The sequence below is a fragment of the Nicotiana tabacum genome, chromosome 10 (genome assembly GCF_000715075.1).
Source record: "Nicotiana tabacum cultivar K326 chromosome 10, ASM71507v2, whole genome shotgun sequence".
Classification (NCBI taxonomy): Eukaryota; Viridiplantae; Streptophyta; class Magnoliopsida; order Solanales; family Solanaceae; genus Nicotiana; species Nicotiana tabacum.
The window spans coordinates 81,213,108-81,229,736 of NC_134089.1; the positions used below are offsets into that span (position 1 = coordinate 81,213,108).

The 16,629-nt window shown below is 34.5% G+C and overlaps 2 protein-coding genes across 2 annotated transcripts; both read right to left on the minus strand.

Moving 5' to 3' along the window:
* Window positions 1-8,650: 8,650 nt before the first annotated feature.
* Window positions 8,651-9,507, minus strand: LOC142165196 (uncharacterized). Its single transcript, XM_075223805.1, has 2 exons — window positions 9,196-9,507; window positions 8,651-9,112 (listed from the first exon to the last, which is right to left on the minus strand). Exons 1-2 carry the CDS (start codon window positions 9,505-9,507, stop codon window positions 8,651-8,653), a joined length of 774 nt encoding a protein of 257 aa, XP_075079906.1.
* Window positions 9,508-9,585: 78 nt separating this feature from the next.
* LOC142165197 (uncharacterized) lies at window positions 9,586-10,952 on the minus strand. The gene is made up of 2 exons (XM_075223806.1): window positions 10,189-10,952; window positions 9,586-9,940 (listed from the first exon to the last, which is right to left on the minus strand). The coding sequence occupies exons 1-2, from the start codon at window positions 10,950-10,952 to the stop codon at window positions 9,586-9,588; spliced, it is 1,119 nt and encodes a 372-aa protein (XP_075079907.1).
* Window positions 10,953-16,629: the final 5,677 nt, after the last annotated feature.

Below are 16,629 nucleotides of genomic sequence, written 5' to 3' on the forward strand. Positions count from 1 at the left end.
GTTCAGCCTTGTAGAGTGTCTCTTTTAGTATCTCAACCATGTCAAAGGTGACTCATGGTCATCGGGGTTAGATCAACTCCAGCAGGTTTCCTCAAGTTTCCTCCTTTGACTTGATACGTTTCATCCTTAAATTCTTGTAAATTGATTTGACGTGTTGCTTCTCCAGAATAGTGTGCAAGAACAAACACACAAGAAATGTAATTTGTAGAGGGGAGCAAAGTTTTACTATTCTTGAATCTACAGGTTATTAAAGTGTTTCTACTATTAATTTTGCTATTAAATTGTAATTTAATTGTAAGTTCATCGGTATCCTCTTTAATGATATATAGTTTTTTTTCTCCTTTTTCTAAAAATAAAAAATAAAAAAAATATCATGTTGATGTTGCATTACAATATATTTAAGACAAATGACTGCATGTGCTATCTTTAGATTGTTGGAGAGCAATTTGAAAATGTTGAAATTGGTGTACATGAATATGTAGTGATGATTTGCGAATGTAATTTGTATGGCTATCCTCATGGATGTAATTTGATGAATGGAGAAAAATCCATTTTCTTGAATGCGCAGATACTAAAGTTGTTTATATACACCATCTAAGTAATATGTTGCATTCTATGTGACAATGTTTGTCACTATTTATCGACAATGGTCTGTACTTGTGAATGTGAAATTGTAGTTCATATAAAGAACTTATTGCTATGTAGGAAATCATGCGTTAGGATGCAAGTACAGATCAGATATAAATGAAACTATTTCAAAATGTTGGGCCAAGAAGTGGATATTTGTGAGTGTTATATATCCGTTTTATGGCAAGGGAAAGAATATCTTCATCTTCACGAGACTATTTTTTTTTCATGGTCGTATGTTTGTTTGAGATTGCATCTCTTCTTTTTCGTTCATGCTTCTTAATCTTCTTTTAGTTTTAGGTATTTGTGTCCATATGTTTTGTTATAAATTTTCTCTACCATTGATTTTCGCAGTATCCATATGTGTAACATGTTAGAATTTTTTGTTGACTTGCACAATTATTTTATTGAGAATAATTATATGTTGGTTGATATTATTAAAAGGTTGGCCCAAACTAAAAGTGATCTACTAAGGTTTAAATTTAAATGAGTTTATAAAACACCTAAAGTATAAGGACTTATGTGTAATACCCGAATGAATTATAATTTTATATAAACATCTGTAACTATAAATAGATCGTGGTCTATAAAGAGTTCTCTTTGCTGATTTCCCCATTACTGGAAGAGGTAGAGACGCACACGACTTGGTATGGAATATCGTAGAGCACTAGTTGAAGGATTTCGCCAATTTTTATGGATTTAGGTATACTTCCATATTTAATATGTAATGAACTAATAGTTTTTATAGAAAATGAGATGAAATTGAAAGAATTGGAGCTTTTATTGATCAATGGGGAACAATTGAGTTAACATCAATGGAATTACAGACAAATGCTAGCTAATAACTCCATGAATGTGACCTGTAAATTGAGAAGAGAAAGAGAAGATTAGGATCGAAGAGAGAGAAGAGAGAAAAAGAAGTAGTTAAGAAGGTGTAATTGATTTACCGGATTTTGATTGCCCTTTCCATCTCCCTTCCATTTATTTATTAGTTGTACTTGTTGGTTGGGCTGGAGTAATTAATTGGGGCACCGAATCTGTAATGACCTTGGCCCAATACCTTATCATTCTTTTATTTAGCCCATAGAACCTTCTACACACCTTTCCCCAATATAGCAATACCTACTACTTCACTTTCCTAATTCTAACCTCATACATTACAATCCCTTCCTCTTCAAAGAACTACCTTGTCCTCGAGGTCTTTGCTGAGCCACAAATTCAGGAAATCGACTTTTGATGTAGCCATTTCGTAGTGAAAATGGCGTGTAGTAGCCACTAAATAAGGGTGTATTTAATTTTTATCCACTATTTAAAATGCTTATCAAAAATAGCCACTACTAAGGGGGAAAAGACACAATTACCCTTTCTCTATTTCTTGTATAATCCCAAAATCGACGAAAACCCTTATTTCATTCGTTCAGAGTTCTGCGTTTCTTCATCTTCCTCGTATGCAAACTGCAATCTCAGTTAAACTTCTGCTCCTTCATCTTCTCCGTCATCTTCCGTCATCTTCATCTTCATCTTCTCCGTCATCTTCTGTCCTTCATCTTCTCCGTCATCTTCTCCGTCATCTTCGTTTTTCTTTATTTGTAAGTTGGTTCAATGCCGTGTGAAGTATGTGTGAAATTTCAAAAATTAGCATTATATGTTGATGCAGTGTAGTATATTTTGTGTGATTATGTTTTTGATAAATTTTTAGTGTGTGAAATTTGAAATGTGTTTGTGGTTGATTCAATATATTTGATTATGTAGGTATATTTCATAAAAATAGTCGTAGAAATTCATAAGCTTACTGATTATGAATTTTCAGTTAACTGTGTTCATTAAAGGTAAAGAAGAAACGACATTAAATTTTGTAGTTGGAATTCAAAGTTAAGGACTGATTGTCCTTAACTTTTGCACATGAAACTTGAAGTTAAGGACAAAGTGTCCTTAACTTTGGATGTTGAAAGTATATGTTAAGGACTGTATTTCCTTAACCTATGCACTTACAATTTAAAGTTAAGGACTGATTGTCCTTAACTTTTGCACATGAAACTTGAAGTTAAGGACTAAGTGTCCTTAACTTTGGATGTTGAAAGTATAAGTTAAGGACTGTATTTCCTTAACCTTTGCATTTACAATTTAAAGTTAAGGACTTATTGTCCTTAACTTTTGCACATGAAACTTGAAGTTAAGGACTAAGTGTCCTTAACTTTGGAAGTTGAAAGTATAAGTTAAGGACTGTATTTCTTTAACGTTTGCACTTAAAATTTAAAGTTAAGGATTGTATTTGCTTAACTTTTAAACTTGAAATTTTAAGTTAAGTCCTAATCTTTGTTTGTTTTTCCTTCTTTTCTAGTGTTATAATGGAAGGCGATCATTTTTTTGATTTTGACGATTGGCGTAATTTTCTGGTATATTGGAAAGGAGATTTTCAATATAAGGAAACAATTAAAAGTTTTCTGTCGAATGGCCAATGGAAGAAATTGAGGGAAAATATTTTTGGCAACTTCTTCAGATTACAAAGTGTGAAGTTCTCGGGTAAACTTATGCACCGTGTATTGCTTTCTGAAATTGTTAGTAATGAACTTGATTCGATGACCTTCAAGGTATTTGACCGCGATATTAAGTTTACTCGTGATGCATTCCATATTATTACTGGTTTGAAGTCTTATTCGTCGCTTGACATGAAAGGTTTAAATGAGAAAGAGAATAGGCTTTTAAGAGTCTATTTCCCTGGAAAGGACAAAATTGAGTTGGCTGATTTGTATAGTTTTATTTCTAGTCGCCCACATGGTACAACTTCATCATTTGCTGGCAGTGATGATGATGCTTTGAAGTTGGCAACACTCTATTTTGTTGAGTCGGTTTTGATGGGCAAGAGGAAAAATAGGAATGTGTTGGAGCAAATAATGAAAATTGTTGACGATGATGCACTTTGCGCTTCCTTCAACTGGGGCTCTCTTGCTTATGAAACGCTATTAAAATCATTGAAGAGTTGCTTGAAATCAAATGAGAATGATGTGAAGAAGGAGAAAGAGAAAGAAAAAGATATTGATAGCTACACTTTAGTTGGCTTTCCTTTTGCGTTTTGTGTCTGGATTATGGAAGTACTTCCTATTTTCCAAGAGAAACAATTTGTGAACTTCAAAGAAGTTGGTTATCCTCGAATGTTATGTTATTCTGAAATGAAGTCTCCACAATTTGATGCTCTTTGTAGAAAATATTTCCATAATAAAAAAGTAAGTTAATGTAATTACTATCTCTTTTTTTGTTTATTTGTTTTAGTTATGTATACTTATGTTTAGTTTTTCTTATATAATAGGTGTTTAAGTTGATTGAGGTGTCACCCTTTATTCCCGTGGAAGAAGAAGATACAGAGCCTCTTTGTGTGGAGGAGCCAGTTTCACAAGATCGAGGCTCAAGGTCTTCTTCCACACAATTTGACGAAGGCGTACTTAAGGAAATTGTTAGAGTATGTGTTTCTGCCTTTGAATAGTATTAGTTTTTTATTTGATTATTTATTGCTTACGAACACCTTTTTTTTATATTATGTTTTTTGATTCAGAGATTATCAGAGAGTTTTAAGAAGGATTTGCAAGCAGAAGTTACCAGAGTTAATCAGAAAATTGTTGTATCAGAAAAAAAGATTGAGAACGAAATCAAGGTAATTTTAGTTAGTCCAACTTTAGGATTTTGTGTCCTTAAAATTTGAACTTGGAATTGAAAGATAAGGACTTCTTGTCCTTAACTTTTGAACTTTGAAATGAAACTTAAGGACATCATGTCCTTAAGTTTTGAACTTGGAATTCAAAGTTAAGGACTTCTTGTCCTTAACTTTTGAACTTGGAGTTCAAACTTAAGGATTGCATTTCCTTAAGTTTTGAACTTTAAGTTCAAACTTAAGGACTGCCTGTCCTTAAGTTTTAAACATGTCCTTCTCTTTGTAACTTAGTTGCTTTCTCAGGATTTAAAGAAAACTCTAGGATCAAAGCTTGATACTTTGATGAACATGTTTGGGAAAGCTGATCAGATGAACACAGATAGAGAATCTAGTGTTCCAATTAGAAAATATGGAGTTGATGATCATTGTCGTGCTACTGAGCGTACTGGCATATTCAACCAAGATGCAGGTGGTGTTGAACGTGATTATATGGATGTGCATGCAGAGGGTCAGTATGAAAGAGAATTTAGAGATGCACATCTAGATGATGAAACTGAAAATGTTACTGATATTGGGAAAGGTTAGTTATAGATTTTGATTTTTATTTTCGTTGAAATGTATATTCAATAGATTAATACATATAAACTATGCATGTGCATGCAGAAGTTTGTGGAGTGCCGGAGAAAATTTGTAGAGTTTGTGGATTGCAATCACAGGAGGATTTAACAAGTCCATTGGGGACAAGTGTCAGCGAGATTGTATGCAAATGCTTAGAAGGAACGTATGATCTCTCTACACCGCTGTCATACAAAGAAAAATTTGGAGTTCAAACTTGTTCCAGTCAAGGTTAGATAAAATTTTCATTATATATTGTATCTTTATTTCATTATATATTGTATCTTTTGAAGCAGCAAGCGAAGAAGCTGGAGTGCAGTATCAAGAGAAAACTGGACTACAATCTCAAGACATAGGCAGAAGTGAGATTGGTTCCAAATCTATAGATGCAATATGTGATGATGATGATGTAGCTGGAATGATCTTGGATATTGCAAATGGTTAGGCAGTGCTTTTTTAATTTTATATATGTTTGTTTTAATTAAAGATTATTAACATGTTAGCTGTTGTAAATATTTTTGCAGAATCTTGTCAACAAGCATCTAAAGATCATGGTGAACAACTGCAAGATAAAGAAAATGTGGAATTGCAAGAAAAAGAAAATGCTACACGCAATATTTTAGCTGAGTTGTCTCTTGAAAAAACACAAGAAGGTACTGTGGAGAAGACATGTACTGATTGTGCCCTAATTATTATATGTACAATTGAAATTTTGTCTTTTCATTTGACCTGTTGCAGAAAACTAATATGAATATGTATATATATATATATATATATATATATATATATATATATATATATAGTGTCGCCAGCAGAGGAAAACAAAGAGGACACCAATGATGACAATCTTAACCAATATACAAGGAAAAGAAAGAGAGACAGTATTGGTTATGATGGTCCGTCATTTTCTCTTCTTACTCCTACTCCTCCAAGTATACAAATGGACATTGATGCGACTTTGACTATGGAGGGTGAAAGAAATGTTGAAGAAGAACTTGGTCGAGGTAAAAGGAACAAGAAGTTAAGCTGGCAGTTGAAATCTCCTTTTGATAAGGAATGAAAAGCAGTAAGTTCCAAGGCAGACAATCAAAATACTCTGAAGAGTTCAGGTTGGATAAAATCAACCTATACTCGTAGGTGTATTTTTCATTATGCCAAAGAAGATGAAAAATTAGTGAAGAAATTCATTGTGTGGTTGGGCAAGGAGAAAAGGAGAGGTCGCAAAAAAGAGTAAGTCTCTTAATGTGTTTCACTACATCCTTAACTTCTGTGATTGTAAGACTAATTTTAGGACTAACTGTCCTTAACTTATAGATTCAAGTTTAAAACTTAAGGACTTCTTGTCCTTAAGTTTGAATTCAAAATTCATAAGCTAAGGACATGCAGTCCTTAAGTTTGAGTATCAAATTCAAAAGCTAAGGACACTTGGTCCTTAAGTTATAGATTAAAGTTTTCAAAATTCTAACTTGACATTTTCAAAATTTTCAGGGGACAAATTGATTTATATGCTGATGATAATAGTTTGAGGAAAAAACCATACAAATTGTATCATCAAAAAATCAGTAGCAAAATATTTTTCCTTGAGCTTTCAGATAGCAAATTTGTTCTTGATGATAAGGTTAGATAATTCACAAGGCATTTATTTTTTCTATTATTAATTTATCATTTTTTCATTATTTTATGACTGATTTGTTATTGATTTGTTTTATTTTTTGCCTTTTTATGAAGCATATTGACATTGCTCTCTATTATCTGAGAAAGAAGGAATGCTACCACCCTCGCGATCATCCTTTTCGATGCACAACTACTGATGTTCTTTTTGATAATTATATGGCACTTGTGTATAAAGATTTCAGTGAAGATGCTAGTGATGAGTTTTGGTGTGCTGGTGATAATCAGTTATTTCTGACACCATATGTGTGGGGGGACAGCCGTAGATGTGGAATTGCATGGACTGAGGTTGACAAAATCTTTTTTCCATGTCGGCTTCCTTCAGAAGATGATGAAGTTGTGACACACTTTTTGTTGGGAGTATTTGACTTGAATCAAAAAAAGATTGATGTATATGATTCCATATACAGTGAGCCATATGAAGCAGGAATGAACTACATGCAAATTTATGCACGCATGATCCCCCATTTGCTAAAGTTCTCACAGTTTGACAAAAATCACAAGTCTTTTGGGAATGTCTTCAACAAATTTGATATACAGTGGCAAATATCACCACACCAAACTGGATCGTACGTGTTATTATTTCTTATATTATTTATATGTACTTAAGATTTATTGTTTAATTCACTGCATATCTTACATTTCTCTTAGGACTGATTGTGGTGCATTCCTGATCAAATTTGTCGAGTTGCTGATGATTGGAAAGGACGTGCAGCAATTCCAACCCGAAGACATAAAAGACTTTCGAAAAGAACTTGCTGCAAATCTTTGGGCACATGGTGAATGGAAAAGAAATTCTGGTTATGATACTCCACCAGAAAATGTTGGTGATGATTATGAGAGTGAAAATGAAACATTCTGTCCAAAGGAGTTGTAAAGAAATTGTGGTGTTATTTTTGTATAAAATTGTTGTAAAGGTGACATCTGAATTATGCCAGTTTAGGATAGTTCTGAAATATTCTGTAAATTTGTGAAAAGGCACTTATATTTTGGTTTGTTGGCATAGCATAATTTTTTGTATCAGCTATGCAAAATTACAATTTCAAAAGTTATGTCAAGGCATTTTGTTATTTATTTCGTTGTTTCTCTCTCAATTGTTGATTTGTCCATTGAGTTTGTTAGTATTTGTTCATGACTAAGTGTAAGTGAACTTCAAATTCAAAGTTAATGACCAAATGTCCTTAACTTTTGAACTTGAAATTCAAAGTTAAGGACCGACAGTCCTTAAGTTTTGAACATGGGACTATAACTTAAGGACCTCATGTCCTTAACTTTTGAACTTGTATTTCAAACTTAAGGACTCCTGTAGTTAATGACAAACAGTCCTCAAGTTTTTAACATGGGACTATAACTTAAGGACCTATGTCCTTAACGTTTGAACTTAAAATTCAAAGTTAAGGACAGACAGTCCTCAAGTTTTTAACATGGGACTATAACTTAAGGACCTCATGTCCTTAACGTTTGAACTTAAAATTTAAAGTTAAGGACAGACAGTCCTCAAGTTTTTAACTTGTATTTCAAACTTAAGGACTCCTGTAGTTAATGACAAACAGTCCTCAAGTTTTTAACATGGGACTATAACTTAAGGACCTATGTCCTTAACGTTTGAACTTGAAATTCAAAGTTAAGGATAGACAGTCCTTAAGTTTTTAACATGGGACTATAACTTAAGGACCTCATGTCCTTAGCTTTTGAACTTGAAATTCAAAGTTAAGGACAGACAGTCATTACGTTTTTAATATGGGACTATAACTTAAGGACTTCATGTCCTTAACGTTTGAACTTAAAATTCAAAGTTAAGGACAGACAGTCCTTAACTTTTTAACATGAGACTATAACTTAAGGACCTCATGTCCTTAACTTTTGAACTTGAAATTCAAAGTTAAGGACAAACAGTCATTACGTTTTCAAAATTGCAAGTTGAACTTACTGACTCCTGTTAATAACTTTTAATTGTTGAACTCAAAAGAAATTAAAAGAACGTAACAAGATATAAATATTGAAAATCTAGGCATCCGCTTAAATTAGAATAATAATGAATACAATCTATAGCAAAAACTTAAAAGAGTCGATAAACATAAGTGTATATTTCTACTCTTCTCTATGCTTTCTTGAAAATGGATGGAGTGCCGGAGAATATATACAAGCTGTTCTATTATGACCAATTCTTCTGCAATGACCACATTTGAATATTATTTTTAATGGCTCGGTAGCAGGAATATGCCTTTTCTTTTGCCTTCTACCTGGTGGCACTTTGAAATCTGGAGGTTTAACAATTTGTGACTTAACACTCTCTGGTACAATCCATGAAACAGTATGTCCTACAAGATGTATTTGTCTTTCATATGTTTTCAGCCAAGATTCCTTTAAGTACCAGTGCGAACAAAAGTCAGACTTCTTGATGTTTCTCTTCTCGATAGCTGCAATTACATGTATGCATGGTAATTCATCAAGTTGAAATTGAAAACAATCACATGTTCTTTTGTTTAAGTCCACCAAGAAAGTTATTCCTTCTTTTTCAACTCTAGAACGCCATGAATCAACAGGGAAGACCTTCAATATTGAAAAATTATAAGTGAGTACATTATGTTAAAAAATGTCAAAATCATAATATAAACATAAAACATAATACTTACGTTCAAAGTAAATGCTAAATCTATTCTGTTCTTCAATTCCTCCTCTACCCAACAAGAAACATCATAAAATGTTCCTTCTGCTTTATTTCTTCTTTCATAAAACCAATGTTGTAGTTTCACTTGAATGAAATCCATCATTCTTAGTATAGGAAGCTCCCTTGCTTCTAATAGCACTGAATTCATCGACTCAACTATATTTGTTGTGAGCATGTCATATCTTCGTTGTGGACTACAAGAACGTGCCCATCTTTCCGGTGGTTCTTCCATCAAGTAGTCATAAGTTTTCTTATCTACATTTGCAATATCTGACATGTATATGTCAAATTCTTTACGCTTGTATACTCTTGCAGCACTTTGGAAAAGTTTTATGACCTCACTTTTTACCTTTCTTCACTTTAGGTTATGCTCCAAATGATAGATGCAAATCCCATAATGGCTTTCAGGATATACCTTTACAATGCCATTTGCAATAGCTTGATGCCTGTCTGATAAAAAAATCAAATTCTCATGGCTCCCAATTGCATTGCGAAGCTGACTAAAGTACCACTCATAGGAATTGTTGTTTTCAGATTCTGCTATTCCAAAGGCTAATGGGAAAATTTGGTTATTTGCATCTTTTGAAACTGAAATCATTAAAACACCACGATATTTTGACTTCAAAAAAGTCGCATCAATAGCAATCACTGGTCTACAATGATTCCAACCAGCTATCGATGATCCATATGCGTAAAACATATAAAGAAACCTGAAAATACAATATAAAACAAGGTTAAAATACCCGAAGTTTAGGACAGTCAGTCCTTAACTTACATTTACAAGTTATAAAGTTAAGGACATGTTGTCCTTAACTTTTATTTCAAAGTTCAAAACTTAAGGACTGGAAGTCCTTAACTTTTAATTACAAGTTCAAAACTTAAGGATAGACAGTCCTCAACTTCTGGTTATAACTCAAAAGTTAACAAGGCTAAATACAGCATGTCCTAAATTGTTTACCTGTTGTTGTCGTCTATCTTTATGTTAGTATAAGTTCCCGGGTTTTTACTTGTCATCATATACAAGTATGAACACAATAATTCATAATTTTCTTCGGGACTTCCTCTTATTAAAGCGGAAGCATGTTGAATAGCACGCCACGCCTTGTGATATCCAATGTCTAGTCCATGCAATTTTTGCATCTCTGCCATGACAAAAGCTGGTGTAACTTCAAATCTTGGGTCCCGAAGATTATCGATAATGTAACCACTAATCAACTTTGAAGTAGCATGCCTATGATCTGCTTTCCTAGTGTTAACAGAGCAGTCATGCTTTTTCTCAAGCTTTACTATCTTGAATAATGTTGAGTCTTTAATTCTGAAAGCACGTACACACCAACGACACCTATCATCATTGCATGTCAATGAATATCTTGTTGAGCTTGGTCTAACAACTTTGAATTCAAAATGTCCTTTGATTGCTACATTAGAAAAACAATTAATTATGCTCTTCTTCTTGTCAAATACTGATCCGACTTTTATTTGATCCAAAGAAGCATTTTCTCTTAATATCGTAGTTGGGGATTCTTTTTGTTTCAAATTTGATCTTCGTTTAGTTATTTGAGTGCAGGTTTTGTCAGCAACTACTTCGATTACCGGTGCACTCTCTAAGACTTGAATACCCAAAGCTTGTTCGTTGTCAATCTCTATAATGCTTTGTCCTTCTACTTGAATAGAATCAAATGTTTGATGCACCTCTTCATTTAATGGTTGAGCTTCAACCATATCTACTTCAACTATCTGTTGGCATCGCTCTTGATTGTCATGTTGAGTTTTTGTGTTGGCATGTTCATTGCTTGTTGATGCAAAAACTCTTTCCGAAATATCAACTATGAAATGACAGCTCTTGAAGAGTGAATGAGTTTTTAGCAACTCTATACATGTGTGAAGAATCTAAATCTTTGGATACAAGCATTCCTTTGCTTGTTCCAAGGTTGATATCAAACCATATCACTATTTCAAACTTTTCACTATCCAATTCAATAAGCTCAAAAATCTGTTTAACGAAATCTTCAAACTGAATTGACTCAGGTGCTAGGAAAAGCTTTGTTTGATGATCAAGATATTTATAGTCTTCAGTCCATCTACCATTAAAAGCAACTATTATGCATATTGTTTCCATCCTACAAGTCAAGAGAATGGGAAACAAAGGACATACGTTATAAAGCAATCCTTGTAGAATTAAGAACAAGTGTACTGTAAGTGCAAGACCAAGATAAGGACTGTCTGTCCTTAACATTTAAACATGTAATTAAAGTTAAGGACTGCCAGTCCTTAACATTTAAACATGTAATTAAAGTTAAGAACTGTCAGTCCTTTAACATTTAAACATGGAATTAAATGTTAAGAACTGCCAGTCTTTAACATTTAAACATGGAATTAAAAGTTAAGGACTGTCAGTCCTTAAGTTTTAAACATGGAATTAAAAGTTAAGGACTGTCAGTCCTTAACTTTTGAACAAGAAATTAAAAGCTAAGGACTGTCAGTCCTTAACATTTAAACATGGAATTAAAAGTTAAGGACTGCCAGTCCTTAACTTTTAAAGATGGAATTAAAAGTTAAGGACTGCCAGTCCTTAACTTTTGAACCAGAAATTAAAAGCTAAGGACTGTCTGTCCTTTAACATTTAAACATGGAATTAAAAGTTAAGGACTGTCAGTCCTTAACATTTAAACATGGAATTAAAACTTAAGGATTGCTAGTCCTTAACTTTTGAACCAGAAATTAAAAGCTAAGGACTGTCTGTCCTTTAACATTTAAACATGGAATTAAAAGTTAAGGACTGTCAGTCCTTAACATTTAAACATGGAATTAAAACTTAAGGATTGCTAGTCCTTAACTTTTGAACCAGAAATTAAAAGCTAAGGACTATCTGTCCTTTAACATTTAAACATGGAATTAAAATTAAAAGTTAAGGACTGTCAGTCCTTAAGTTTTAAACATGGAATTAAAAGTTAAGGACTACCAGTCCTTAACTTTTGAACCAGAAATTAAAAGCTAAGGACTGCCTGTCCTTTAACATTTAAACATGGAATTAAAAGTTAAGGACTGCTAGTCCTTAACATTTAAACATGTATTTAAGAGTTAAGGACTGTCAGTCCTTAACATTTGAACCAGAAATTAAAACATACAATTTGAAACTCAAGCTACAGGACTTTGTATACAGAAGAACAACAACAAAGTGAAGGACATTTTGTCCTTAAGTTTTTTTATTCAATTTGCAAAATGAGGCCAGTAGAATCAAAGTTAAGGACATAGTGTTCTTATTTTTTTGAATTCAATTTCCAAAATGAAGACACTATGTCCGGAATACAGAATTATCATAGGAGGCGGTGTCTATAAATTTATCAATCCAGAAATTCAAAAAAAATCAAATTCTTATCTAATATATAATCAAATCAATACAGATCTAAAAAGTATAACTATAGCAAAATAAAAATTGATAGAAACACATAAAATTACAACTTACTGTTTATCTATGTTGTTTTTTTGGATTAGATTGCTGAATTTTTGAAATCGGGAAGAGAAATGGTGGTTCGTCCTCAGTTGATCGCCGCTGCTGCTGTTGCTCGCTTCTTCTCTTTGTGTAACTGCTGCTTGTGTTGATAGCGTAGGTATAAGTTATACCAGAAGGGTATTTTCGTCCAGTCAGGTATAAGTTTTTTAAAAAGAGTGGCTAAAGTCTAAATACATTGAAAACAGTGGTTTTAAAATAAAAGCCACAACTTTTAGTAGCTATTTGTGTCGTTCGCCCCCCAATCTTCCCATGTAACTTCTTCCTCACTCAAATTAGCCTAGTAAATCAAGACCTTCACGCGAACCCCATTGCCCACCTTAGTCATTCGCCGCTGCAAAATTGCCATAGGTTGAATCAAGACCCGGCCTGCACTGTCCCAAATCGGAGGTTGTGGCTGAGGATCTATAGCTGGTCCAACCCTCTTCTTCAATTGAGAGATGTTGAATACTGGATGTAGCTGGGATTCTGCTGGAAACTCCACGGTAAGCCACTGAACTAATTCTTTGTAAAACTTTATAAGGTCCATAACAGCGAGCACACAACTTCACATTCTTGCGAACATCAATAGAAGCCTGTCTATAGGGTTGTAATTTGAGGTAAGCCAAATCCCCAACTTCAAAGGATCTCTCAGTCCGGAGTCTATCTGCATAAAACTTCATTCTTGATTGAGCTTGAGTCAAATTATCTTTGAGTGTCTATAATAAGTGTTGCCTCTGTGCTAAGCATACTCCTGTTGGATGTCGACCAGTGTTAGGCAAAGAGCCTAATGGTAACTGAGTCGGGGGTAGCCGTATAGGGCCTTAAAAGGAGTGGTTTTTAGTGAGTTGTGGTAATTTGTGTTGTACCACCATTCAGCCAAATGAATCCACTTATCCCATTATTTAGGATTGTGAAAAAACATAGCCCTCAAATAGGTCTCCATGCATCTGTTGAGCATCTCAGCTTGCCCATCTGATTGGGAATGGTAAGCTGAGCTCATATTGAGTTTAGTCTCCAAGGTCCTGAAGAGATGCTGCCAGAAATGGCTAGTGAAAATAGCATCTCTATCAGATACAATAGTCTTAGGAAGCCCAAGTAGTATATAAATCTCCTTAAGAAATAATTCTGCTACATCTGGAGCTGTGAATGGATGCTTAAGAGGTAGAAAATGCCCATACTTGGTCAATCTGTCAACCACCACCAAGACTGCATTTTTCTGGCTTGATTGAGGTAAACCTTCTACAAAATCTAAGGAAATATCTTCCCGAGCTTGGTTGGGTATGAGTAAGGGCAGTAGTAATCCTAGAGGGTGAACTTGTTCTAATTTCACCCTTTGGCATACATCACACTCACTAACCCATTTACATACTTCTGTCTTCATGTTAGGCCAGTAGAATATAGATTGCACTCTTCTGTAGGTACCCTGTTGTCCTGAGTGACCCCCTAATGGTGATTAGTGTGGTGCTTCTAGGATCTTATGTCTTAACTTAGTACTCCTTCCAATATAGATCTTGTGTTTGTATCTGATAATTCCCTGATGTAATGAATAATTTGCATTACTATCAGGGGCAATAGCCAATTCACTCAATAGTTGTAATGACACAGGATTAGTTTCATAGCTTAGGCTCACTTCTTGTAACCAAGTAGCTTGAGTTGTAGACATAGGTAGTAGTGTGCACTCTTCTTCTTGCCTTCTTGAAAGAGCATCTGCTACCTTATTATCAACCCCCTTTTATACTGTACTTTATAGTCTAACCCCATTAGTTTTCTGAGACCTTTTTGTTGGAAGGCTGTAGTCACATTTTATTCTAGGATATATTTCAAACTTTGATGATCTGTCTTGACAATAAAATGTCCTCCTTGGAGATAATGTCTCCACTTATCCACTACTGCTAACACAGCCATGTATTCTTTCTCATATGTAGAGAGGCTCCTATTTTTGGGAGCTAAGGCCTTATTGAAATTGGCTATAGACATGCCCTCTTGCATCAACACAGCTTCCATGCCAGTGGAGCAGGCATTTGTCTCCACAATGAATGACTTGGTGAAATCTGCTAAAGCCAATACTAGAACTGATGCCATGGCCTCTTTCAACTGCTGAAAAGCCAATTCTACATCTGCATTCCATTGGAATGAGTTCTTCTTAAACAAATTAGTCAGTGGCCTGCTAATGATGCCATAGGATTTAACAAACCTTCTGTAGCAACCAGTAAGCCCTAGAAAACCTCTGAGAACCTTCATATTCTTTGGAACAGGCAAGGACACCATGGCTTCAATCTTAGCAAGGTCAGTTGATACCCCTTTGCCAGAGATTATGTGACCCAAGTATTTAACCTTGTCTTGTCCAAAAGAATGTTTGGACAGCTTGGCATATAACTGTTCTTTTTGCAGTACTTCCATTACTTTTCTAAGATGTAAAGCATGAGCTTCCATAGAAGAGCTGTAAACTATGATGTCATCAAAGAATACTAACACAAATTTCCTCAAGTAAGGTTTGAAAACATGGTTCATAAGACTTTGAAAGATAGCAGGTGCATTAGTCAAGCCAAAAGGCATGACCTTGAACTCATAATATCCTAAATGAGTACTAAATGTAGTTTTGAAAATGTCACTCTTCCCCATTCTTATTTAGTGGTAAAAGGCCCTATGGTTAATCTTAGAATAGATGCAAGATCCTTTAAACTCATCCATTAGGTCATCTACCAAAAGAATAGGAAATTTATCCTTAATGGTCATTTTGTTAAGCTCTATATAGTCAATACAAAATCTCCAACTTCCATCTTTCTTTTTAGCAAGAAGAACTGGAGATGAAAATGGGGAATAACTTGGTTGTGTAATCTCATTAGTAAGCATTTCATTGACTTGTTTTTCCATTTCATTTTTTTGGAAATAGTTGTACCTGTAGGGTTTGATACTAACTGGGGCTGCATCAGATTTCAGGGGGATGAAATGATCATGATTCCTGCTTGGTGGCAAGGATTTGGGTTCTGCAAATACTCCTAGAAAGTCCTCCAACACAGATATGATTTCAGCAGGTATGACTGTAAGATTCTTCACTTCTGTAGTTGTTATTGTAAACAAATGTGCCCATATCACCTGCCATTTCTTCAAGAGTTATTTGACCCCAGAAGTTGTCATAGCTTGCAGCTTTCCTTCTTCAGAGAAGCCTTTCAGATCCACCCTTTTTCCCTTGACACTAACTTGCATCCTGTACTCAATGAAGTTAAAGAGTATCGGGTTGTGTTTTCTCATCCAATCACCACCCAACAGCATATCACATCCACCAATATCCAACAATCTGAGTTTATGCTCAAACTCAATACCATGTATCTTCCATTTAAATTGATGACATGCAGAATAGCTCATCAAATGGCTTCCATTAGCAGTTGTTACCCTCATAGGAGCATCCTCTTGGATTACACAACCTATCTGTTTAGCAATATTAATGGCAACAAAACTATGAGTACTACCACTGTCAGCTAATATAATCAGCCATTGCTTCCCATACATTCCCTTCAATTTGATAGTGTTAGAAGTGATAGTGCCAGATAATGCATTCAAGCTTATTGCTTTATCAATTACTTCTTCAGGAGCTTCCAATGATCTTTTTATCTCTTCCACCCTTGGTTCTTCTTCCCCTTCCTCCTGTTCAGTTATCCCATATAATGTATTCAACTGTCTATCTTTGCATTTATGACCTGGAAAATACTTTTCTCCACACCAGTAGCATTATCCCCTAGCTTTTCTGGCTTCAAATAATTTATTTCCTGAGATGGCAGAGTTAGGGTTGCCTTCTTTTGGGGTGAAATTAGAAGTTCTGCTTCCTGAAGCACCAGAAGCCATACTATACTGAGTTGCGCTCTTGCCCCTACTCTTTCTGCTCATTGATTCAACTAGTTCCTCCTT